General features: G+C 45.2%; 2 protein-coding genes across 7 annotated transcripts in view; both read right to left on the bottom strand.

Annotated features, from left to right (window-relative positions):
• Nucleotides 1-27,632, bottom strand: part of cadps2 (Ca++-dependent secretion activator 2) — a 241,951-nt gene that overhangs the window by 131,150 nt on the left and 83,169 nt on the right. For all 6 annotated transcript variants that reach the window (XM_071405535.1, XM_071405536.1, XM_071405537.1 and 3 more), the window contains exons 3-7: nucleotides 26,608-26,940; nucleotides 10,738-10,818; nucleotides 9,979-10,212; nucleotides 9,456-9,577; nucleotides 5,339-5,450 (exon numbers count right to left, since the gene is read on the bottom strand). In XM_071405535.1, coding sequence (XP_071261636.1) covers nucleotides 5,339-5,450; nucleotides 9,456-9,577; nucleotides 9,979-10,212; nucleotides 10,738-10,818; nucleotides 26,608-26,940 — 882 coding nt within the window. The remainder of the gene's footprint in view (nucleotides 1-5,338; nucleotides 5,451-9,455; nucleotides 9,578-9,978; nucleotides 10,213-10,737; nucleotides 10,819-26,607; nucleotides 26,941-27,632) is intronic.
• Nucleotides 14-2,909, bottom strand: LOC139577908 (uncharacterized; the record flags this gene model as incomplete). The annotated part of the gene is made up of 2 exons (XM_071405036.1): nucleotides 14-20; nucleotides 1,684-2,909. Coding segments are annotated over 2 exons (1,233 nt in total), but the record flags the coding sequence as incomplete, so codon positions are not given.

The raw sequence follows: 27,632 nt of genomic DNA, 5'->3' as shown, positions 1-27,632 counted from the left end.
GGTGAAGTAATGATTAACAGCTGCACACGCACACACACACACGCACAATACACAAACAGCGTCTCTCATCAGACAGTTAGTCAGTGACTGACACATCCAAATTCTGTGACAATGATAGGAACAGACAGGTGAAGGAAAACCATGGCTGTCTGGCTGGGGGAAGAGAGTAGAGATGGTGAGGAAAGACAGAGATGGGGAGGGGGTGTCATAGACAGAGAGATACTTCTTTCTCATCACAACCCCCTCTGCAGTTGCTCCGTATGCGGGAAAGGGATTCAGATAGAATCCAAAGCTTTAGCAATGAGATCCTCATCTTTATATAGAAACATTTGTGTTTTGAGTTGCTGGATATGAGTGTGAGTGTGTTAGAGAGAGGGTGAGGAAAGAGAGAGCAAGAGGGAAGGGGACGGGGATAGGGAGGAGGACGGGGATAAGGAGGGGGGCGGTGATAAGGAGGGGGATGTGGATGGAGATAGGGATGGAGATAGGGATGGGGACAGGGATGGGGATGGTGAGGGGGATGGGGATGGTGAGGGGGATGGTGAGGGGGATAGGGATGGGGATGGTGAGGGGGATGGTGAGGGGGATAGGGATGGGGATGTGTATAGGGATGGGGAGAGGGATAGGGAGGGGGATGTGTATAGGGATGGGGAGAGGGATGATGAGAGAGATAGGGAGGGGGATATGGAGGAGGATGGGGATATGGATAGAGATGGGTATGGGGAGAGGGATAGGGGAGGATAGGGAGGGGTATGGGGAAAAGGGAGGGGAATGGAGATTGGGAGGGGGATAGAGATGGGGGGAAAGGAGGGGGATGGGGATAGGGATGGGGGATAGGGAGGGTCACAGGGATAGGGATAGAGATGGGGAGGGGGATTGGGATGTGGAGGGGGATGGGGATAGGGAGGGGGATAGAGATGGGGAGGGGGATAGGGACGTGGAGGGGGATGGGGGTTAGAGATGGGATAGAGATGGGGATGGGATGGGGATGGGGATAGGGAGGGTCATAGGGATAGGGAGGGGGGTAGAGATGGGGAGGGGGATAGGGACGTGGAGGGGGATGGGGAGAGGGAGGGGGATAGAGAGGGGGAGGGGGATAGGGACGTGGAGGGGGATGGGGGTTAGAGATGGGATAGAGATGGGGATGGGATGGGGATGGGGATAGGGAGGGTCATAGGGATAGGGAGGGGGAGAGGGATAGAGAGGGTCATAAGGATAGGGAGGGGGATAGAGATGGGGAGGGGGATAGGGACGTGGAGGGGGATGGGGATGGGGATAGAGATGGGGAGGGGGATAGGGACGTGGAGGAGGATGGGGATAGGGACGTGGAGGGGGATGGGGATAGGGAGGGGGATAGGGACGTGGAGGGGGATGGGGATAGGGGGGGGGATAGAGATGGGGAGGGGGTTAGATATGGGATAGAGATGGGGATAGGGAGGGTCATAGGGATAGGGAGGGGGATAGAGATGGGGAGGGGGATAGGGAGGAGGACGGGGATAAGGAGGGGGGCGGTGATAAGGAGGGGGATGTGGATGGAGATAGGGATGGAGATAGGGATGAGATAGGGATGGGGACAGGGATGGGGATGGTGAGGGGGATGGGGATGGTGAGGGGGATGGTGAGGGGGATAGGGATGGGGATGGTGAGGGGGATGGTGAGGGGGATAGGGATGGGGATGGGGACAGGGATGGGGATGGTGAGGGGGATGGTGAGGGGGATAGGGATGGGGATGTGTATAGGGATGGGGAGAGGGATAGGGAGGGGGATGTGTATAGGGATGGGGAGAGGGATGATGAGAGAGATAGGGAGGGGGATATGGAGGAGGATGGGGATATGGATAGAGATGGGTATGGGGAGAGGGATAGGGGAGGATAGGGAGGGGTATGGGGAAAAGGGAGGGGAATGGAGATTGGGAGGGGGATAGAGATGGGGGGAAAGGAGGGGGATGGGGATAGGGATGGGGGATAGGGAGGGTCACAGGGATAGGGATAGAGATGGGGAGGGGGATTGGGATGTGGAGGGGGATGGGGATAGGGAGGGGGATAGAGATGGGGAGGGGGATAGGGACGTGGAGGGGGATGGGGATAGGGAGGGGGATAGAGATGGGGAGGGGGATAGGGACGTGGAGGGGGATGGGGGTTAGAGATGGGATAGAGATGGGGATGGGATGGGGATGGGGCTGGGAGGGTCATAGGGATAGGGAGGGGGAGAGGGATAGAGAGGGTCATAAGGATAGGGAGGGGGATAGAGATGGGGAGGGGGATAGGGACGTGGAGGGGGATGGGGATGGGGATAGAGATGGGGAGGGGGATAGGGACGTGGAGGAGGATGGGGATAGGGACGTGGAGGGGGATGGGGATAGGGAGGGGGATAGGGACGTGGAGGGGGATGGGGATAGGGGGGGGGATAGAGATGGGGAGGGGGTTAGATATGGGATAGAGATGGGGATAGGGAGGGTCATAGGGATAGGGAGGGGGATAGAGATGGGGAGGGGGATAGGGAGGAGGACGGGGATAAGGAGGGGGGCGGTGATAAGGAGGGGGATGTGGATGGAGATAGGGATGGAGATAGGGATGAGATAGGGATGGGGACAGGGATGGGGATGGTGAGGGGGATGGGGATGGTGAGGGGGATGGTGAGGGGGATAGGGATGGGGATGGTGAGGGGGATGGTGAGGGGGATAGGGATGGGGATGGGGACAGGGATGGGGATGGTGAGGGGGATGGTGAGGGGGATAGGGATGGGGATGTGTATAGGGATGGGGAGAGGGATAGGGAGGGGGATGTGTATAGGGATGGGGAGAGGGATGATGAGAGAGATAGGGAGGGGGATATGGAGGAGGATGGGGATATGGATAGAGATGGGTATGGGGAGAGGGATAGGGGAGGATAGGGAGGGGTATGGGGAAAAGGGAGGGGAATGGAGATTGGGAGGGGGATAGAGATGGGGGGAAAGGAGGGGGATGGGGATAGGGATGGGGGATAGGGAGGGTCACAGGGATAGGGATAGAGATGGGGAGGGGGATTGGGATGTGGAGGGGGATGGGGATAGGGAGGGGGATAGAGATGGGGAGGGGGATAGGGACGTGGAGGGGGATGGGGGTTAGAGATGGGATAGAGATGGGGATGGGATGGGGATGGGGATAGGGAGGGTCATAGGGATAGGGAGGGGGAGAGGGATAGAGAGGGTCATAAGGATAGGGAGGGGGATAGAGATGGGGAGGGGGATAGGGACGTGGAGGGGGATGGGGATAGAGATGGGGAGGGGGATAGGGACGTGGAGGGGGAGGGGGATAGGGACGTGGAGGGGGATGGGGATAGGGAGGGGGATGGGGACGTGGAGGGGGATGGGGATAGGGGGGGGGATAGAGATGGGGAGGGGGTTAGAGATGGGATAGAGATGGGGATAGGGAGGGTCATAGGGATAGGGAGGGGGATAGAGATGGGGAGGGGGATAGGGACGTGGAGGGGGATGGGGATAGAGATTGGGAGGGGGATAGGGATGGGGGATAGGGAGGGTCATAGGGATAGGGAGGGGGATAGAGATGGGGATGGGGATAGGGAGGGGGGAGGGATGGGGAAAATGAGGGGGATAGAGATGGGGATGGGGGATAGGGAAGGGAGTGGGGTAGAGATGGGGATGGGGATAGTGATTGGGAGAGGGAGGGTGATGGGGACGTGGATAGGGAGGGTGATAGGGATGGGGACGTGGATAGGGAGGGTGATGGGGACGTGGATAGGGAGGGGGATGGGGACGTGGATAGGGAGGGTGATAGGGATGGGGACGTGGATAGGGAGGGTGATGGGGACGTGGATAGGGAGGGTGATGGGGACGGGGATAGGGAGGGTGATGGGGACGGGGACAGGGAGGGTGATGGGGACGGGGACAGGGAGGGTGATGGGGACGGGGACAGGGAGGGTGATGGGGACGGGGACAGGGAGGGTGATGGGGACGGGGACAGGGAGGGTGATGGGGATGGGGACAGGGAGGGTGATGGGGATGGGGACAGGGAGGGTGATGGGGATGGGGACAGGGAGGGTGATGGGGACGGGGACGTGGATAGGGAGGGTGATGGGGATGGGGACGTGGATAGGGAGGGTGATGGGGACGTGGATGGGGACAGGGAGGTTGATAGGGATGGGGACAGGGAGGTTGATAGGGATGGGGACAGGGAGGGTGATAGGGATGGGGACAGGGAGGGTGATAGGGATGGGATGGGGACAGGGAGGGTGATAGGGATGGGGACAGGGAGGGTGATAGGGATGGGGACAGGGAGGGTGATAGGGATGGGGACAGGGAGGGTGATAGGGATGGGGACAGGGAGGGTGATAGGGATGGTGATAGGGACGTGGATAGGGATGTGGATAGTGATGGGGATTGGATAGGGATGGGGATGTGGATAGTGATGGGGGTATGGGGATGTGGATAGTGATGGGGGTATGGGGAGGTGGATAGGGATGGGGGTATGGGGATAGGGATAGTGATGGGGATTGGATAGTGATGGGGATTGGATAAGGAAGGGGATAGGGATAGGGAGAGCGATGGGGACGGGGATTGGATAAGGAGGGGGATAGGGATAGGGATAGGGAGAGCGATGGGGACAGGGACGGGGAGGGTGATAGGGATGGGTATGTGGATAGGGATGGGGAGGGGGATAGGAAGGTGGATGGGGATAGTAATGGGGATGTGGATAGTGATGGGGAGGGGGATAGGGTGCCACAGACAGAGTAGAGAAGGTGAGGAAAGAGGAAAACAGGAATGGAGAGGGTCAGACTTTTAAAGCAATTACTTTTGACAAAAGAGATGAAAATGGAGAATGAAAGAGCAAAAACAAAAAGCAATGAGTCGGCAGAATGTGTGTGTGGCATATCCCCTTTACCACTGATTGGGAGAGATTGTAGTGGAGCTCATTGTTTTGGCAGTGTTATCAAGTTGGCAGTGTTATCAAGTTGGCAGTGTTGAAAGTGTTTTAGAGGAAGTCATCTGTTTCTCAGAGAGAAGAGGAATAGATAATGATAGAGAGAAGTGAGATGGGACTCTTCTGTACAATAACACCTACAGCTCTTGCACATTCAATGCAATGCATGTCTCAAAAATCTCAATGGCATTCATGTCAGGGGAAAAACTAGCCTAGGTACATGACTGTTTGGGCTACATTGTTACATTGCCTAGACAATGATTTGATTGGGTCATGCTAATTGCTAGTATCAATAGCGGTTGATAGTGAATGATATCAATAGTGAAAGATATTGATTTAAATTATATGAATAATGGTTGATAGTGATAGGGACTGATATAAATAAAAATAGGTTGATGTATGTATGGGCTGGTGTCTTACCCGTCCCAGCTCCTTGTCTTCCAGAGCTAGTACCCCTGTGCTCTCTGTGAACAGCTTGACTTTGACCATTGGTAACGGGTGCGTCGTCATGAAGTCCCCCTGAGTGCCCCACCTGAAAGACAAGATTCCACCGATCAGGATTAAACATGCATAGGACTACAATTGTTGAGTAACTAAGAGCTGATATTAAGCGCCATAACGGTATTTGTGTGTATTCAGCAATCATAAGCGTTAAGGGGGGGAAAAAAGAGTCAAAATATCAGGCAAGTCCATTTCAAATGACGATTACCCACCCTTGTACCCATTATCTTGCTGCCAATAACCCATTGTGGGTGCTCACAGACCAAAGACTCTGGAATTGTATTACCATAGAAACCTTTCTATCACCCTTTCTGTTCTTCTGTCACACAACGCTTCCTCTTTCTACCAGAGTGGCCACCCAGTGAATGTCCGGTGATGAGTGGTGCCTCCCATTGTGCCTGGAAGTTGTTGAACAGTAACTCTGGAATTGATTTTGCATTTTCAGATGTGTGCAGCCAACGCTCGCTCAGCTTCTAGACGAGAGAATGGCAGTGACACGGTTTTCTATGAAAGTCAGTGTGTGTGTTTGCAGTGCTTCACCTCTTCCTCCACACGGCTGACTGTATCACATGGCATTTTGTGGGCCTTTATCTAAAGATGTGTGCTGTTCTTTTACAGCTACAAAACCTCTGCTGTTTCCTTTCTTCATGGTTATACAGCAATGATGAGTGAGTTACCCAATCTAGTCATTATAGGTCTGTACTCTGGAAGCTTCTGATGTGGGTTCAAGGTTGAGGATGAGCATGGTGGGTCGTTCAGATATCCCACTGTGCACAAACTGGATGAATCAACGTTGTTTGCACTTAATTACAACAACAAAAAAATCTATGTGATGATAAATCGAAGTGGAAAAGTGATTGGATTTGCAAAACGTCATCAATGTAAAGGGATTTCAGGAATGTCTGTATTTTACCCTGAATCCAATGACATGGTTAAAATGTTTTTGCTTTTACAATTAAATATATGTCAAAACTAGCGTTGACCTGACGTCTGTGCCTAGTGGGATAGCACCTGCACGACGGGTCACGAGTGTCTGTTAGTGTGTGTGTGTGTGTGTGTGTGTGTGTGTGTTCAGTTACATGCTTGCATGGCCTCAGAATGCTGAATGACCCTTTGCTTCTCAATGACAGCAGGAATCCAATGTAGCTAACAAATAATTTTTCCCCAGTTGCCATGGCAACATGTGGTGTGGAATGCGTTCAAAACGATCTGTCCCTCAAGTTGCGAGAGACAAAAGAAATACGAACTGCTAATTAACAGAGGAGGGTAAAGCCAAAGGGCAATTCAAACAAGAAGTGGCTATTGTTTGTCTCTTGTTATTTCTATCATTGTACACAAAGAAAATGGACTCTGGAGATAACCCTTAGAAGACTTTACCCGACACTGTTCTGCCTTTGTTCGCCTCTCTTAGGAAAGCCCACAAGTCAACAGTTAAGTTTGCCATGCGAGGGAGGTTAACTATGTTAGCTATATTTACTTAAGGCGTTTGTCTCAGATGCATTATCAGATCTGACGAGGAATAGAATAGCAGCAATGACGGACCCGGCTGGAGCAAAACATTGAGTCCATTTATTCCTTGAAAAGAGTGCCAGACTAGCGAGTGTGTAGGAAGGAAGGTATTCTCCCATCTCTGCTGAAGGACAAGCACTGTGTGTCTATGTTAAAAATACTTAGAAATTCACTGATTCATTTTCAGTCAAGTAACTGCCCTGAAATCCAACGCTGAAAAATCAGTTGTTGTCTCGCTGTCAGCCTACGCAGAGGAGTATAATGACTTCAAATTGAATGGAGCCTCGAACGGTAAGGAAAAGGATACAAAAAGGTCCTTAAGATTGTGTAATGATTGAGCAATAGACAGCGCTATGAACACATGGACTGGCTGTCTATGAGATTATGAAAAAAACATATATTCCTACATAGTTTGACTGTATTTTGGTTATGATAGGGATAAGACAGTTGTACCAACGCCATGTACAAAGTTATGTTATTCAAGAATCAAAGGGTATGTCATTAATTGAAATGACAATTAAATTGAACAGCAAGTATTCTTCCAGATTATGGCTTGAAGGCCATGTTTTTCTGGTTTCTGGGCTAATGAAGATGATGGTATATTGTAGTGACAGGTACTGGAGAGCACTCACGGTCTGAGCTCTGAGAGTCTGAAAGGGCAGTCTTATTAATGCATTACCAGACTGCTGCCGCCGCCAGTCTAATAACCATGCCGAAATCAACGTCCAGGCGCACGGCAACAAGCAATGACTCACTGCAACCTCATCATCAAAAAGCAGACATTTAACTTCTGCTGGAGGCTGTGAGACAGTAGCAGAGTAGTAATGTGATCAGAGGGATAATGTGGTGCCGAGTCACACAACAGAGGCTGTTAACTGTATCCCTTGGCTATGTGGATGGGATGATATGAACATTTGGTGACCAGAGGTCTCAAGAGCCTCAAATATTTTCAATTTAAGGTTCGGAGGACAAGATGATAAATGTTCAGCTAAATGAGGTGGAACGATAAATACAATTAAACTAGTGTTCCCACAGACATGTTTAAAGGGCACAGCAGCAGGACTTCACCTAATACCAGACTTTAATATGGCCAGAGCCTGGGATTCATCTTCATTTCCATTTCAATCAGGTGGGGGAACACTTTAAGCAACTGTGTTAAGGAATACACTCCAACACATCATTATAACCAGCTATGTATGCTACTACAAGCCACATGTCTAGATTGGGTAGTCCCTTAACCAGGCGCACAACTTTCACTGGGGACAGGGGATTCTGAAATGCATTCTGAAATTGCATTTCTGTGCCCCCAGTTTTATCATTGGAATGTGATTCAAAACAGGGCAATGGTGTGCTTTAAGACCATGCGGACGTCTCTGAGCGGTCGGGTAGGATGTTTGGAGTGTTTAGAAAATAAATATCCCCACCCAATATCCCCAACTCTTGCGAGATGACCAAGAAAACATCTGGATTTTTAGCCAAGCTAACAAAGGAAGTGGAAATGATGTGAGCTCAGACAGGTGAACTCCTTGACCCAACACTGAACCTGCATGGCACGGTGGTCCGGGGTTACACCACCGAACACAAACTCCGCCGTGCTGTCTATTCACCTCCCCATGGTGCCACCCGGCCGCTATGCTGAAAAACAAGTGGAGCGGACAGCAGAGGAAAAATCACCACTCGAGGAGGAGGTTCTGTGGACCCAGCACTGTCATTGGTGCTGTATCCTGGTGATCCACATGGGAGAAGACTACAGAGCTATCAAGAGTGCTCACTACCACCCAACCCTCTTGCATCACATAACTCACAGCTTTAATAGGCGCCATTCAGGACATTAAACAATGCTCTGGGGAAGCATTGTAGCCTTAGATGTTAAAACCAGTAGTCTATTACATAGAAGAGTAAAACACCACACTCTAAGCTCAGAGACGCAGGGCATAGTAAGCATTCAAAGCTAAGGTCTGAGTGCATTAGCATCAGGTATGGCTGCCGTGCTCGTGTTTATTTCATCTTTAGAAGCTGACATGCCAAGACTAGCGATAATCCACTTAGACCTAAATAGGCAATGCTCTCTCTGCTGTAAACATTCAGCTTCCTTTTAAAGTGCAAAATAGCTGTGTCTGAAATGTTCAAATACACCTTACGTCTCGAGACAGTTCCAACTTAAACCCATCGGACATTGTTACATATTACCTATACACGTCTTGGAAAAACCTTGCATCAGATATTTTTTCTTAAAATATAAAAATACATACAAATTTGTCCTCCCCAGCCATGTTCCGGGACTAAAATAAGCCATTCTAATTGCCTTGTGAACTTCCATCAATAGATGGCAATAAATCATATTACTCAATTCCTGAAAAGGTGACTTCTCTGAGACACAAGGTTTTTCCAAGACACCGATTACTGTTCACTTGACATATCAAAACATGACTCTTATCTGGAGTGAATGACAGTGAACACACGCAGTCAATATATTATGTGGCCACTGCAGTAAGAGAACTTGCAAAACGTGTTAATGTTGACTTACTGTGGTCTGGAGGCTTCCGCCTGGTCTGTCTGCAGTTTCTCCCCCCCCTCCACCTCCATGGTGCAGTAAACAATCCTGTTAGGAGCCACAGACTTCAGGCCCTGCACTTCCACTATCACTATCTGCAAAACAGCAACAGAGAGGACATGGTCAGCTCCACACATCTGCAGACAGAGGCACTATCACCGAATCCACATACAGAGGGGACACCGTAGAGAGAAACATATGTTATACAGCGCGCATGGAGACAGGCATGTAGGCACGCACCAAGCAAAATCAAAGAGCAGATATGTTTAGTTTGTTTTGACTGGCTCCTTAGACACAATAACCCTCAAGCTGACCCCAGAACAAATAAACAACTAACAGACTAATGTAAATAAATGTCAAATACACATAGATATTTCCACCAGAAATCCAGTCCACCAGAAATCAACAAATCAATTAATATTGACTGTGAGTAACCTGAGCGTAGAACTAAATAACTTTCTGGGCAAGAGTACAAGATGATCTTGCACACACACACCTCCAGTGTGAAGGAGAGGACTACATCAGACTTGGAGAGGAATTCGGTCTCCTCGCCCATGTCCAGGAAGGAGTTGTTCATGGTGGAGCGTTTGAGCTTCTGTTTGAAGTCGGGACCTCCCTTAGCCACAGGTAGGCTCTCCAGGTTGGCCATGAGCAGGTTGACAGACGAGCGCAGCTCCTCGATGTACATGGCCTCCATGTCTTTGGACACAAACTTGGGGTACTTTCTCTCCTAAGAGGGAGTCAGTGTTAGAGGAAGAGTTCTGTATCCACTGTTGTGGCAGTTTATAACTACAGTAATCACAAATTATATTTTCAGTATTTTGAACAGTGGTCAACAACCACCAGTCCAGCTTCATGGTGTCTAACCAGTTTTAAAAAGGAAAACTCCAACCAAAAACTATTTTGGTATTTGTTTCATTAGTTCATTGTTGATATAGTCCCAAAACATGTTGCATGTCCACAATCACGTTTTCAAGATATATAACTTTAAAAACACATACGCAAAACATTTCTGGACAATATCAACAATGGACTAATTAAATAAATTCCTTAAGAGAGTTTTTTGGTGGAGTTTTCCTTTAACAAACCTGATTCAACTAATCATTGTGTAGTTGGTTAGTTGATTCAGGTGTGAAAGTACTTGGCTGGAAAGAAATGTCCGGACACCCTGTTACTCTCCATGACCAGAGCTGATGATCACTGTTCTTGGCTTACTTAGACTTCTTATTTGGAGGGCTGTAGGTGTAGGACTTACCTTGGCTACCCTCTCTGCCAGCTGTTGTCGTCCATCCAGCTCCCGGCGGATCTGGGCTGCCTGCTCGTCCACATTGTCCAGCTAAAAACCACAGACCAGGAAGGAGAGTGTAACTCAACCAATCAAGAGCTGAAGACCAGGAAGGAGAGTGTAAATCAACCAATCAAGAGCTGAGGACCAGGAATGAGTGTGTCAATCAAAAGGATGATCAATAATGTTATTGTAACAATAATGTTACAATAATGTTAATAAATGAAGAGACATGGGGTGTTGACCAAACAATCAATAAAACATTTAAAAAAAAATGTATAGCACTGAGCAGACATATATACTTCAAGTGAAATGCTTGATAATGTATGTGATATCAACAGAGAGGTATATTTTCAGGGTGACCTTAATATTGACTGGATTTCATCAAGCTGCCCACTCAAGAAAAAGCTTCAAACTGCAACCAGTGCCTGCAACCTGGTTCAGGTTATCAGTCAACCTACCAGGGTATTTAAAAACAGCACAGGAATATAATCATCAACATGTATTGATCACATCTTTACTAATGCTGCAGAAATCTGCTTTAAAGCTGTATCCAAATCCATTTGATCTAGTGATCACAATATAGTAGCCATATTCCTTATAGCCATATTGCCTATTCCAGTGACTAATAAGCATGCAGCCATTAAGAAAATGACTGTAAAAACATAAATCCCTGTGGGTTGATGAGCAATTGAAAAAAATTATGGTTGAGAGGGATGAGGCAAAAGGAATGGCAAATAAGTCTGGCTGCACAACCGATTGGCAAACGTACTGCAAATTGAGAAAATTGTGTGACTAAACTGAATAAAACAAGAAGAAACTATACTATAAAACAAAGAAAATTTATATAAAGAATGATAGTAAAAAGCTTTGGAGCACCATAAATAAAATGTTGGGCAAAAAGGCAAACTCAGCTCCCTCACTCATTGAACCAGATGGCTAATTCATCACAAAACCCACTGATATTGCCAACTACTAATGATTTTTTTCCCCCATCGGCAAGTTTAGCATATATGCCAGCAACAAATGCCGACACTACACATCCAAGTACAGCTGAACAAATTATAAAATACAAAAATTGTCATTTTTTATTTAGAAAAGTGAGTGTGGAAGAGGTGAAAAAAGTATTGTTGTCTATCAACAATGACAAGCTACCTGGGTCTGACAACTTGGATGGAAAATTACTGAGGATAATAGCAGACAGATTGCCACATCTAAGCCTTACAATAAAGTGTGCCCTCAGGCCTGGAGGGAAGAAAAAGTCATTCCGCCACCCAAGCATATTAAAGACCCCTTTACTGGCTAAAAGAGCCAACCAAATCAGCCTGATACCAACCCATAGTACTTTTTTTATTTTTTTATTGTTTGACCAGAAACGATGCTATTTTACAGTAAACAAATTGACAACAGACTTTCAGCATGATTTTAGGGAAACAAGCACAGCACTTACATAAATTATGATTGGCTGAGAGAAATTGATGAGGAAAAGATTTTGGGAGCTGTTTTGTTAGACTTCAGTGTGGCTTTTGTCATTATCGATCATAGTCTGCTGCTGGAAAAACATGTGTTATGGCTTTACACCCCCTGCTGTATTGTGGATAAAGAGTTACCTGTCTAACAGAACACAGATGGTGTTCTTTAATGGAAGCCTCTCCATCATAATCCAGGTAGAATCAAGAATTCCCCAGGGCAGCTGTCTAGGCTCCTTACTTTTTTCAATCTTTACTAATTACATGCTACTGGCTTTGAGTAAAGTCAGTGCGTCTATGTATGTGGATGACTCAACACTATACACAGCCGCTACTAAAGCGAGTGAAATTACTGCAACACTTAAATAATTAAATTCAGTTTCAGAATGGGTGGCAACAAATAAGTTATTCCTAAATATAAAAATATATATAAAAGCATTGTCTTTGGGACAAATCAAATCACTAAACCCTAAACCTCAACAAAATCTTGTAATGAATAATGTGGAAATTGAGCAAGTTGAGGTGACTAAACTGCTTGGATTAACCCTGGATTGTAAACTGTCATGGTCAAAACATGTTGATGCGACATTAGTCAAGGTGGAGAGAAGTCTGTCCATAATAAAGTCCTGCTCTGCCTTCTTATCAACACTATCAACAAGGCAGGTCCTACAGGCCCTAGTTATGCGCACCTGGACTACTGTCCAGTCGTGTGGTCAAGTGCCACAAAGAGGGACAGGGAAATTATAATTGGCTCAGAACAGGGCAGCACGGCTGGCACTTAACTATACACAGAGATCTAAAATGAATGATGTGCATGTCAATCTCTCATGGATCAAAGTAGAGAGACTGACTTCATCACTACTTGTTTTGTAAGAGGTATTGACATGCTGAATGCACCGAGCCGTTTGTTTAAACTACTAGCACACAGCTCGGACACCCATGCAATCCCACAAGACAAGCCACCAGAGGTCTCTTCACAATCCCAAAGTCCAGATCAGTCAATGGGAGGCACACAGTACTACATAGAGCCATGACTACATGTAACTCTATTTTTCATCTGATAATACACCTTATGGACCAGCGGGGACCATGAAGAGACACACACACACACACGTACACGGATTTGTATTGTAGATATGTGGTAGTAAAGTAGTGGGCTGAGGGCTCAAACTTAATGTGCTGTGAAAAGTGTTATGAAATGAATGTAATATTTTTTATTGTATATACAGTGCATTCGGAAAGTAGTCAGACCCCTTGACTTTTTCCACATTTTGTTACGTTACAGCCTTATTCTAAAATTAATTAAATAAAAACAATTTTCCCATGAATCTAGTAAATAAAAAACAAAAATACCATAAGTATTCAGACCCTTTGATATGAGACTCAAAATTAAGCTCTGGTTCATCCTGTTTCCATTGATCATCCTTGAGTTGTTTCTACAACTTGATTGGAGTCCATCTGTGGTAAATTAAATTGATTGGACATGATTTGGAAAGCCACACACCTATCTATATAAGCACAGTTGACAGTGCATGTCGGAGTGCATGTCGGAGCAAAAACCAAGCCAATAGGTCGAAGGATTTGTCCCTAGAGCTCCTAGACAGGATTGTATCGAGGCACAGATCTGGGGAAGGGTGCCAAAACATTTCTGCAGCATTGAAGGTCCCCAAGAACACAGTGACCTCCAACATTCTTAAATTAATGGAAGAAGGATCTTGTTCAGGGAGGTGACCAAGAACCCGATGGTCACTCTGACAGAGCTCCAGAGTTCCTCTGTTGAGATGGGAGAACCTTCCAGAAGGACAAACATCTCTGCAGCACTCCACCAATCAGGCCTTTATGGTAGTGGCCAGACTTAGAAGCCACTGCTCAGTAAAAGGAAGAAGACAGCCCACATGGAGTTTGCCAAAAGTCACCTAAAGGCACTCTCAGACCATGAGAAACAAGATTCTCTGGTCTGATGAAACCAAGATTGAACTCTGGTCTGAATGCCAAGCATCACGTCTGGAAGAAACTTGGCACCATACCTACGGTGAAGCATGGTGCTGGCAACAACATGTAGTGAGGATGTTTTTCAGTGGCAGGACCTGGGAGACTATTCAGGATCGAGGGAACGATGAATGGAGCAAAGTACAGAGATATCCTTGTGTCACGTTCCCCAGTTTCTGTGTTGTATGTGTTCGGATGTGTATATGTTTCAGGAAATGGCTTCCTGGATTCCAAGCAGCTGATTGGTCGGCCCCATTGCAGATTGTCGATCTGACCCCGCCCTCTCATCAGGGGATACATCTTTATGCAATTACCGACTCCTTCTGCAGCTTGAAAAGCCAGTGTTCCTTTGTTAGTAGAGAGAGCTTCTTTGTATGTGCTGTGTTGGTTGTTGGTCTGGTAAATTTGTTGTAAAGTATTTTGTAGCCGGTCCTGCAGAGGTATGTGTTTGCTATAGCACCTAGTGTTTTTGGTTTATTCAAATTGTTCTGAGTTTGGTGACTTATTCTGTTTCATCTGTTCCCAGGGGGGAAGGGGAAGGCACCATGGGAGTGTACGGCAAAAGGCCTGTGGGCATACATATACCCGTAGTATGTACTCTGTCTATGCACACTAGGTAAGACCTGGGCGGACCACCCCCTGTATTTTGGTTAGCGTGCCAGGTGGCGTTAAGAATAGGTAAGTAGTGGGTAGGTAAAGTAACTTTTACTTTCTTTGCTTTGGTTCCATCCAGACCATTTTCCCCACATTCACCATGTTAAGGAAATAAATTCCCTGTTAATGGTAATATTTTCTGCCTCCGTCATCCTTACCCGCACCAACAGTCACGTACCTCTTTCACTCCATGGGGAGTTGAGTGTAGCAGGGTGTTGCGTTCCTTCCTCCAAGAGGCGTACGGAACACTTGATGAAAACCTGCTCCTGTTCCCTCAGACTGGGGCGACGGTTCAACTTCCAACAGGACAACGACCCTAAGCACGCAGCCAAGATAACGCAGGAGTGATTTTGGGACAAGTCTCTGAATGTCCTTGAGTGGCCCAGCCAGAACCTGGCATTGAACCCAATCTAACATCTCTGTAGAGACTTGAAAATAGCTGTGCTCAGGTCTCCCCATCCAACCTGACAGAGCTTGAGAGGATCTGCAGAGAAGAATGGGAGAAACTCACCAAATACAGGTGTGCCAAGCTTGTAGCGTCATACCCAAGAAGACTCAAGGCTGTAATCCCTGCCAAAGGTGCAAGATATATGATTTCCTTTTGTGGACTGACAAATGGTGCACTAGGTCAGGGACGAGCAACTCAAGTCCTCGAGGGCCTGATTGGTGTCACACTTTTGTCCCCGCCTCAGCTAACACACCTGACTTCATAATGAACTTGTCATGAGCTTCAGTTTAGAATGCAAATAGTTTAAAATCAGCTATGTTTGCTAGGGATGGGGGGAAAGTGTGACATCCCTCCACTAGGTAGTTTCTCAAGAGCACATTCATTGATATTCTAAGGCAAACAGAGAGTCTTTCTCTAGATAATGGGGAACGGCTGGCACAGACACACAGAAATATGTGCAATTGAGGCATTCACTGGCCAGGATTTCCCACACCCACTCAAACACACATACAAAGTAATTACACAAAAACATACACACACTCATGCCTACACCGCAATGCTGTTCCCTCTCGATTATCTAACTCCGAACCCTGAAGTGATTTTAGAGTAGTGGCAAAACTGCTTCAAATGTAACAAGTGAAGTTTCTAAGGTGCCATCCAGCAGTCGTTTCATGTCTTTATTGCAGGAAAAATCTGGAAAGGTGGTGTTTGATGGAAACAGAGAAACACAGCCACCCTCCATCTGTTGGCAAGGCAATGTCATCTCATTTGAAAAAAAGTGAATAAGTAATATTAGATAGGAAAGTATGTTGTGTTCCAGCATGTTTCTGTGTGTACTGCCTGAATCAACTGAAACCACAAATTCATAATTACCCAAACGTTTCCTTTGACAACTTTGGTACGGCAACTGCACCACCCGCAACCCTCCAGAGGGTGGTGCGGTCTGCCAAAAGCATCACCGGGGGCACACTGCCTGCCTTCCAGGACACCTACAGCATCTGATGTCACAGGAAGGCCCAAAAAATCATCAAGGACTTCAACCACCCGAGCCAAAGCCTGTTCACCCCACTATCATGCAGCAGACGAGGTCAGTACAGGTGCATCAATGCTAGGACCGAGAGACTGAAAAACAGCTTCTATCTCAAAGCCATCAGACTGTTAAATAGCCATCACTAGCCGGCCTCTACCCAGTACCCTGCCCTGAACTTAGTCACGGTCACTATCGGCTACCACCCGGTTACTCAACACCTGCACCTTAGAGGCTGCTTCCCTATGTACATAGAATCACTGGTCACTTTAATATATGTTTACATACCGTTTTACTCATTTCAAATGTAACAAAAAGGAACATCCTCTCACTGTCAACTGCGTGTATTTTCAGCAAACTTAACATGTTGAATCTTATGTTCAAGCAAATATTTACACAACAGACAAACTGAACAAATTCCACAGACATGTGACTAACAGAAATGGAATAATGTGTCCCTGAACAAAAGGAGGGTCAAAATCAAAAGTAAGTCAGTATCTGGTGTGGCCACCAGCTGCATTAAGTACTGCAGTGCATCGCCTCCTCATGGACTGCACCAGATTTGCCAGTTCTTGCTGTGAGATGTTACCCCACTCTACCACCAAGGCACCTGCAAGTTCCCGGACATTTCTGGGGGGAATGGCCCTAGCCCTCACCCTCCGAACCAACAGGTCCCAGACGTGCTCAATGGGATTGAGATCCGGGCTCTTCACTGGCCATGACAGAACACCAACTTTCCTGTCTTGCAGGAAATCACGCACAGAACGAGCAGTATGGCTGTTGGCCTTGTCATGCTGGAGGGGTACCACATGAGGGAGGAGGATGTCTTCCCTGTAACGCACAGCGTTGAGATTGCCTGCAATGACAACAAGCTCAGTCCGATGATGCTGTGACACACCACCCCAGACCATGACGGACACTCCACCTCCAAATCGATACCGCACCAGAGTACAGGCCTCGGTGTAAGGCTCATTCCTTCGATGATAAGGAATCTGACCATCACCCCTGGTGAGACAAAACCGCGACTCATCAGTGAAGAGCACTTTTTTGCCTGTCCTGTCTGGTCCAGCGATGGTGGGTTTGTGCCCATAGGCGACGTTGTTGCCGGTGATGTCTGGTGAGAACCTGCCTTACAACAGGCCTACAAGCCCTCAGTCCAGCCTCTCCCCCGACCATCCACTCAAGAAAACATAGCGGCCTGCGGCTGAATTTAGTTGATAATCCCTGGTGTATGCCATGTGTATCCTGTACATACAACTAATACAACTTAAACTTAATTAGGCTGTTATGGTGTCTGGTCATTTAGAGATTTGCATTGGTAGGCGTACCCCCTCTTTAGCTGTGTTTACATATATACATATTTTGTCCAATTATTGGCAAAAGATCTGACTGGTCAAGACCAATAATTGGGCAAAAGATCAGAACTGGGCTGCCTGTGTAAACACAGATTTTGAAACCCTGATGTTACTTTAATGATGCATGTGACTGGTGAACTATGCTCACACAACTGGAGCTAGGCCTGCTATAGTTGCTACCCACCTTAATCAGGTCCTCTTTGAAAAGCAAACGCATCTGTGGACAGAGAGACCTACTATAATCCATCACATTTAGCTGATTTTGTTTATTAGATAAGAGATCTTAAACTTCAACGGTATAATTTTACCTCAGGTTAAGGGGCAGCATGTAACCTAGTGGTTAGAGTATTGGGCCAGTAACCGAAAGGTTGCTGGATCAAATCCCTGAGCTGACAAAGTACAAATCTGTCCTTCTACCACTGAACAAGGAAGTTAACCCACTGTTCCCTGGTAGGCCGTCATTGTAAATAAGAATTTGTTCTTAACTGACTAGCCTAGTTAAATAAAGGTTAAATAAACAGACATACCATAATCTAAGGACTCATTAGCTAGTACTAGCCATTGGTTGAAATTATTAGTAATAATTACAGTTGAAGTTGGAAGTTTAAATAGACTTAGGTTGGAGTCATTAAAACTTGTTTTTCAACCACTCCAAAAATGTTTTGTTAACAAACTATAGTTTTGGCAAGTCGGTTAGGACATCTACTTTGTGCATGACAAGTCATTTTTCCAACAATTGTTTACAGACAGATTATTGCACTTATAATTCACTGTATCACAATTCCAGTGGGTCAGAAGTTTACATACACTAAATTGACTGTTCCTTTAACAGCTTGGAAAATTCCAAAAAATGATGTCATGGCTTTAGAAGCTTCTGATAGGCTAATTGACATAATTTGAGTCAATTGGAGGTGTACCTCTGGATGTATTTCAAGGCCTACCTTCAAACTCAGTGGTTCTTTGCTTGACATTATTGGAAAATCTAAAGAAATCAGCCTAGACCTCAGAAAAAAAATGGTAGACCTCCACAAGTCTGGTTCATCCTTGGGAGCAATTTCTAAACTCCTGAAGATACCACGTTCATCTGTACAAACAATAGTACGCAAGTATAAACACCACGCAGCTGTCATACTGCTCAGGAAGGAGACGTGTTCTGTCTCCTAGAGATGAACGACATTTGGTGCGAAAAGTGCAAATTAATACCAGAACAACAGCAATAGACCTTGTGAAAATGCTGGAAGAAACAGGTACAAAAGTATCTATATCCACAGTAAAATGAGTCCTATATCGACATAACCTCAAAGGCCGCTCAGCAAGGAAGAAGCCACTGCTCCAAAACCGCCATAAAAAAGCCAGACTACGGTTTGCAACTGCACATGGGGACAAAGATTGTACTTTTTAGAGAAATGTCCTCTGGTCTGATGAAACAAAAATAGAATTGTTTGGCCATAATGACCATCGTTATGTTTGGAGGAAAAGGGGGAGGCTTGCAAGCCGAAGAACACCATCCTAACCGTGAAGCACGGGGATGGCAGCATCATGTTGTGGGGGTGCTTTGCTGCAGGAGGGACTGGTGCACTTCACAAAATAGATGCCATCATGAGTAGGAAAAATTATGTGGCTATATTGAAGCAACATCTCAAGACATCAGTCAGGAAGTTAAAGCTTGGTCGCAAATAGGTCTTCCAAATGGACAATGACCCCAAGCATACTTCCAAAGTTGTGGCAAAATGGCTTAAGGACAACAAAGTCAAGGAATTGGAGTGGCCATCACAAAGCCCTGACCTCAATCCAATAGAACATTTGTGTGCAGAACTGAAAAAGCTTGTGCAAGCAAGGAGGCTGACAAACCTGACTCAGTTACACCAGCTCTGTCAGGAGGAATGGGACAAAATTCACCCAACTTATTGTGGGAAGCCTGTGGAAGTCTACCCGAAACGTTTGACCCAAGTTAAACAATTTAAAAGGCAACTCTACCAAATACTAATTGAGTGTATGTAAACTTCTGACCCACTGGGAATGTGATGAAAGAAATAAAAGCTGTAATAAATCATTCTCTCTACTATTATTCTGACATTTCACATTCTTAAAATGAAGTGGTGATCCTAACTGACCTAAGACAGGGAATTTTTACTAGGATTAAATGTCAGGAATTGTGAAAAACTGAGTTTAAATGTAGTTAGCTAAGGTGTATGTAAACTTCCGACTTCAACTGTACATCTACATCCACACATGATATGTAATTACACATACAATATAAGACAGATAATCAACAGCTCTCATTAATCATGTATGGCTAATTAGTAAAGGCATTGCATTTGCATTCAGGAAATGTCAGCTTCATTATAACTTGTCATGTGCACTGACAACAAATACATCTTCATTTTGAAAACTGAACACCTCATATTGTTTTGTAACTACTGAAAGGAAATTTGCCCATTAATCTGAAAGGGATTCTCTATTTAGTAGCTTCAGATGTCAAACTCAGCCATACATAATATTTACTTACGACTAGTCTTGACACAAAACATCCAAAATATCCTATAAGTCATACAAATGAGAAGGATGTATGGTCATTAACCTTCAGTATGAAAGACTTGCTCTTCCAATAGATGTAATGTTAATCCAGTTACATGTTGCTGCTGGCATCGGTCAATTCCAACAAAACAAGGAACATCAGACAAAGGGAAGATTTAAAGCAGTCGTTGCCATTCGGCTGCATGCATAAACCACGTGAGTTATTACGGGTGGGGATGGCTGTGAATAACGGTTGACTAAATAAAACAGACAGAAGGACAGGCATTGAGGCACACACAGGTTGATTCTATCATGGTAGAATGAGGCCTCTGGGCTTGCAAGAAATAGCTATGGAAAAGATTACTTAAAGTTGGTTATTGATTGAATAACATTTTCACTGTAGTGTTGTATAGTGCTGTAGTGTTGTATAGTGCTGTAGTGTTGTATAGTGCTGTAGTGTTGTATGCGCCATTCACACGTGGCTCCTGAGTTCATGACCAGTAAGTCAATAAACAACAGGTTCCATTTACAAAATTGGGTTTGAGGTTTAACAATGTTATGTTTGTCCCTTGCGAGGTCACACTTCCTCTAAAATGTAGGTGTAGGGCCTAATGTGATTAAAGGTGTTGCCGTGCCAACACGTTCCCTCTGTTTCTCTCTTTCTTTACAAAACCACCTAGAGCTGACTTTTTAGTGGTGTTGTATCCATTTTAAATCTGGGTTCATCTCCCCCTTTACTGTTATCCCCCATTGTCTTATCAGCTTAGAGAGTTCCACTTGTCTGTTTGGTTTTTGGATTTCTGTCAGCGCTCCTATCTGACAGAAAATCATTGACAGACTTAAAATATCCATTCCTTACTGGGATCTACTGTAGAGGCACTGGAATTCTGCACTGCAAGCAAACACTGACGAAAGATTGCGTAGAAACAACGTTAAACTCTGTTGGGCACTTCTTGGAGTTCATCATGTTACCATGATAAAATGAACATGTCAGTTGCACATACAGTATAAAAAAATTGAACTTGTTCTCAACTGGCCTACCTGGTTAAATGGTGAAATCATTATTTTATTATTATTATTTTTTTTAAACAGTACAGTGCCTGGTAAGTCTACACAGCCCTTGCACAGTTGTCACATTTGCTGTCTTAAAATTTTATAAAAAAATAAAAATGATGACTGGATTTTTCACAGAGTTGGTTCAATGCGCCAATAAATCTTCACAATTGACTTTCTTGCTTTTCTGGCATCTTGGAGGTAAAAGTGGGACAATCTATACTGTGCTAATGACGATACAAAAAAAATTGTTAGAGCAATGTACAATACGGTGAACTTAGCAAATGAGGCATTTGTGGTAAAGTGCATGGACGTCGCCATCGTTATGCACCACCATTTCAACTGTAAATCATTTTGAATAAGATTCTAACAACTCTTAGACCAATTTAGTGAGCTTGAGCATTTTTGACAGAAACAATGGATATGTTGTCCTAAGAGTTAGTAGAATCATATTCAAAATTACATATACAGTGGGGAGAACAAGTATTTGATACACTGCCGATTTTGCATATTTTCCTACTTACAAAGCATGTAGAGGTCTGTAATTTTTATCATAGGTACACTTCAACTGTGAGAGACGGAATCTAAAACAAAAATCCCGAAAATCACATTGTATGATTTTTAAGTAATTAATTAGCATTTTATTGCATGACATAAGTATTTGATACATCAGAAAAGCAGAACTTAATATTTGGTACAGAATCCTTTGTTTGCAATTACAGAGATCATACGTTTCCTGTAGTTCTTGACCAGGTTTGCACACACTGCAGCAGGGATTTTGGCCCACTCCTCCATACAGACCTTCTCCAGATCCTTCAGGTTTCGGGGCTGTCGCTGGGCAATACGGACTTTCAGCTCCCTCCAAAGATTTTCTATTGGGTTCAGGTCTGGAGACTGGCTAGGCCACTCCAGGACCTTGAGATACTTCTTACGGAGCCACTCCTTAGTTGCCCTGGCTGTGTGTTTCGGGTCGTTGTCATGCTGGAAGACCCAGCCACGACCCATCATCAATGCTCTTACTGAGGGAAGGAGGTTGTTGGCTAAGATCTCGCAATACATGGCCCCATCCATCCTCCCCTCAATACGGTGCAGTCGTCCTGTCCCCTTTGCAGAAAAGCATCCCCAAAGAATGATGTTTCCACCTCCATGCTTCACGGTTGGGATGGTGTTCTTGGGGTTGTACTCATCCTTCTTCTTCCTCCAAACACGGCGAGTGGAGTTTAGACCAAAAAGCTCTATTTTTGAATCATCAGACCACATGACCTTCTCCCATTCCTCCTCTGGATCATCCAGATGGTCATTGGCAAACTTCAGACGGGCCTGGACATGCGCCTGCTTGAGCAGGGGGACCTTGTGTGCGCTGCAGGATTTTAATCCATGACGGCGTAGTGTGTTACTAATGGTTTTCTTTGAGACTGTGGTCCCAGCTCTCTTCAGGTCATTGACCAGGTCCTGCCGTGTAGTTCTGGGCTGATCCCTCACCTTCCTCATGATCATTGATGCCCCACGAGGTGAGATCTTGCATGGAGCCCCAGACCGAGGGTGATTGACCATCATCTTGAACTTCTTCTATTTTCTTCTATTTTCTAATAATTGCGCCAACAGTTGTTGCCTTCTCACCAAGCTGCTTGCCTATTGTCCTGTAGCCCATCCCAGCCTTGTGCAGGTCTACAATTTTATCCCTGATGTCCTTACACAGCTCTCTGGTCTTGGCCATTGTGGAGAGGTTGGAGTCTGTTTGATTGAGTGTGTGGACAGGTGTCTTTTATACAGGTAACGAGTTCAAACAGGTGCAGTTAATACAGGTAATGAGTGGAGAACAGGAGGGCTTCTTAAAGAAAAACTAACAGGTCTGTGAGAGCCGGAATTCTTACTGGTTGGTAGGTGATCAAATACTTATGTCATGCAATAAAATGCAAATTAATTACTTAAAAATCATACAATGTGATTTTCTGGATTTTTGTTTTAGATTCCGTCTCTCACAGTTGAAGTGTACCTATGATAAAAATTACAGACCTCTACATGCTTTGTAAGTAGGAAAATATGCAAAATCGGCAGTGTATCAAATACTTGTTCTCCCCACTGTATATACAAAATTATACTTTTTCTTTCACTTAAAAAATGTGGAGCAAGTTATGCAGATCAGTAGGAAAAATATAATTTTAATCCAGGCAGGAAAATGTGACAACTGTGCAAGGGGTGTGTAGACTTTCACCCGGCATTGTTATAGGTCCGGACTGAGCTGTGCCAATTTTCTCCCCGATAGCTTGATAGAAGCACTTGCTTGAAAACTACAGTTTCAGATTCATCATGTGTACATGTGGTTGTTATCAACCTATTGTTTCATGTACACAACTGACCTTAGAGGGGTCAAAAAATACATAGGCATGCACACGTACACACACAAACACATTCATACCTTTGTCATCTTAATTTATTATTCCTGTAGTGCTAACCTGGCCTTTTTCTCTCACAGCCATTCTAACCATTTCTATGACAACAAGGCATATGAAGCTACTAATCAAAGCCATCAGTGACAGGTTTGAAGTCGACACATCTTTCCGAGAACGGTCCCAAAGTCCCATCTTTAAATGTTATCCCATTAACACTTTGGCAGAGGATGCCAATCCTGTCTCTGATGGTACTTTCTGAACTCAAATGGCGGACTAGAGGAATAGGCGGGCACACCGAGGGCTTTGACAGAAAAAGTTTTGGGAGATTACACTGGGTTTGATTACATTGGCTGGCTGCATGTCTGTCTGGGCAGCTTCCTGGTGCCTGAGAGGCAGAGGGGGAGAGAGAAGATTAGAAGCAGAATGAAACAGGGAAAAGGAGTGAGAAAATAAGAGGGTGAGGAAGAAAGAGGGATATCTAAAAAGAGAGAAATATGCAGAGAGAAACCAAGAGAATTAGGATAGAAGAAGGGATGAAGATAACAGAAAGAGTGCGAAAGAGAAAGCTCAATATGAGAGCTAACGAGGGTCGGCTGCTTAGGCGAGCCAGTGCTGTGTGCCGTGTGTTCATTTATTAGCCTTTCCTGCCGGCTCACCTGCTCACTCGCCTCCCCTTCGCTCCGAGCACTAACGAGAGACGACAGGGGTGGCCCTTACGGCCCAACGCCAGGATGTGATCATTAGAGATGGAGGGGAGAAATGTCAAACTATCTACTCACACACACACACACACACACACTTCTGCCTGCTGTCGCTTTTCACCAGGGGGTTGCCACCCTCTCAGAGCAGTCCTCCACCTGAGCAATCTCATCCCTCTGTTTCTACATCCTCCTCTCTTTCTCCTTGTCTTTCGTTCACTCCACTGTCATTTTCACTATCCATCAATACACATTTGGTTTATGTCTTATTTTTTAGCTTCTTTATTGAGATCCCTGTGTGGCTCTAGATCATTGCTGAGACATGCCAGTGGTACCTCATAGATACTAAAGGTATTTCAGTCTTCATACAGCTTGTGCGAAACACTCCAAAAATAGACTTGCATATTAAACAAATGTCTCATGAATGTGTGAATATAGAGGGAAGGAAATCATATGAGAGGAAGAGAGAGAGAGACATGACATTTGGAATGTCTTTATTCTTTTGTAACTTCTGTGAGTATAATGTTTACTGTTAATCTTTATTGTTTATTTCACTTTTATCTACTTCACTTGCTTTGGCAATGTTAACATATGTTTCCCATGCCAATAAAGCTCTTGAATTGAGAGAAAGGGGCAAACTTAAAATCAGTCAACCAAATCAAACGTATAATAGAATGTACAAACATTCCCTCACACCCTTACCCAATCAAACGTATAATAGAATGTACAAACATTCCCTCACACCCTTACCCAATCAAACGTTTAATAGAATGTACAAACATTCCCTCACACCCTTACCCAATCAGATTATGGTCACCCAGACCGATCTCTGCCCATTGCAAACACATTAAAGGCCTCAGTTCAACACATTATTGCAGGGTTGCCAGATCAATAGCTGGGAGAGCCTAATCAATGGGTCTTCATGCAGAGCATGGATCCAGCGAGAGGCATCCATAAATCTCTCTCTCATATATATATATATGAGAAACAGATTTCAGCTTTAGATTTGTCTTTCCTGAAAGAGGATGTTTAACATCTCGCTCGCTCACACACTCAGAGTACTGTATTTTATACAGGCAAGGCCAAGGTGCACAACCACAGGAGTCAAGAGTCCATCAGCCATGAGATTGTGCTAAGAAGTATACCCCAATGCATTGTTCAAGGATCATCTCTTCTCCATCTACTAACCATTAATGGACGATACACAAAACTGATCCAAGACCTGCTAACAAGCACTGTGTTATCTGCTAAGTGACCAGCAAAAATGGCATTGGTGAATAGCATTGGTGAATAGCATTGGTGAATAGCATTGGTAAATAGCATTGGTAAATAGCATAAAAGGAACAATGGGCCAAAAGGTTGCTATGGAGATGAGCCAATTGTCTGGTGTCTGCAGGTCTCATTATTGTGGGAACACCATTAGCTTCTATAGACATTAGGACTGACAAGAACAGGCCTTAATCAAATTTACGGGAGGAATCAGGTCTAATTGAGTTCTTCACACAGCACATTGTCTTAATGGGTGGCAATGTAATAATGAACAACACACATTAGCACAATTCTTTTTGCAATAATTCTGAGGATAAACGTTCTATTCATCAACTAGCTAGGAAGTGGGATTGAAGTCATTTAATGGTTCCTGTGATTAGCCTCCCATTTTCAAGTCAAAAGAAGCTGCTCTACTCCCAGTACTAGTAACAATGGCATTTATTTCAAAATACGCCTTCAGATGAATAAGCCTAAATGGTTTACAGTTTACAAATGACAGTAACCACTGATCACACCAACATATGCTTACTAGTTACAGCCACCGCTTACTACTAATTGGTGCCATGGAAGACCCCCTGGAAAAAGGTGAAGGGGAGGGAGGACACCCTTGCCTTAGTTGACAAGGCCATGGTGAGGGAGAGCACGCTGATTAAAAAGTCTCATCAGCCAATGACCTATAAGATACGCATTCAAAGAGACCTGTGATTAGCTGGAGCCACCTGAGTTAAGGAAAGTGATCAAGGAAAGGACATTAGACTCACGGTCTTCTGTTCCAATATCCCCACTAGTATACCACATTGGGCATATTGCATCTTGATTATACAATGTATCCTAACATGAATAGTTTTGTGGTTACCTAGGCAGCACTTCAAACAATCTAGAAATTGATAACAATTAAATGTTATGTAAAGGGCAAAAAAGTGTGTGCGCGCGTGTTTGTGTATACGTGTATGTGATCCAATTCTCACCTGACAGGCGTTGTACAGCAGCTGGTGCTCAAACTTCTTGATGCCCAGAATCAGCTGGAACATCTCGTACAGCTGCTCCTTACTGAGTATCAACTCGGACACGGCACTGAGGTGCATCCTCTGGGGCTGGCGTCGTAGGTCCTCATCCCCCCTGTAGATGGCGTCATACTTGGCGATCCAGGAGCTCAGCACTGTCTCTTTGCTCAGGCCGTCGATCTCGGGCAAGCTGCGCACCCGGCGCTCAATGTTCTTCTTGAAGATGTCACGGAAGTCGCAGGCCGAGCAGCCGCCACTCTGCACCATCCTGGATACCCGCTCACTGTTCAGAAAACCCTGCACAGGAGGAAACCAGGGAGTGTAAGGATCCAGAAGTAAGCAAGACTAATGTAGCGCTGCTAAGTTAATGTAGCTATTTAACCCTTTACACTGGTACCCGTATACGGGTTGAAAATGGCAGAGTTGGGCACTGATAAATGCCTACATTGGAACACAGTGGTTGTACAGTAACATGCTATACTTGATGTCAGAACTCTGGGTCTGCACTTCACAGTGCTGTATGGGTTTTGACTGACAGCCGTTCTGAACTTGAGCGCGACAAGCAGTTGCTCCCATCCATCATGCTAATTGGGAAACTTGTGCTACTTTTTTTATGTCTGAGTGAGGGAAATGCTGTAAATGAAGAGGACTCTATGTATTTTGAAAGATGAGATGTTAAGGATTATAATACCGTTTTGATTCCAAATGTGCACTTTACATTTCCATATCATAAAACTCATGTCATATAGTGTCAACGTTTATGATCACTATGTTTGATGTACAGTTACAAGATGACATGTCGTCATACCCTGGGTTATTCTGAACAGAATGAGCCTGTTTATCCATTGTGAAGAATATTTGCCGCTGCACATGAACGCGCTCATGACTCCTTTCTATGCGCACCAAAATGATGATCCATTTCCCTGAATTGCATTGTGAAAGCCTAAACACCCTTAACTTAGCTAGTCATGTTGGCAATAGAACAGGCT

Source organism: Salvelinus alpinus, chromosome 6 (genome assembly GCF_045679555.1).
Source record: "Salvelinus alpinus chromosome 6, SLU_Salpinus.1, whole genome shotgun sequence".
NCBI lineage: Eukaryota > Metazoa > Chordata > Actinopteri > Salmoniformes > Salmonidae > Salvelinus > Salvelinus alpinus.
The sequence above is the reverse complement of the archived record's forward strand: the minus strand, read 5'-3'. Positions and strand labels throughout refer to the sequence as shown.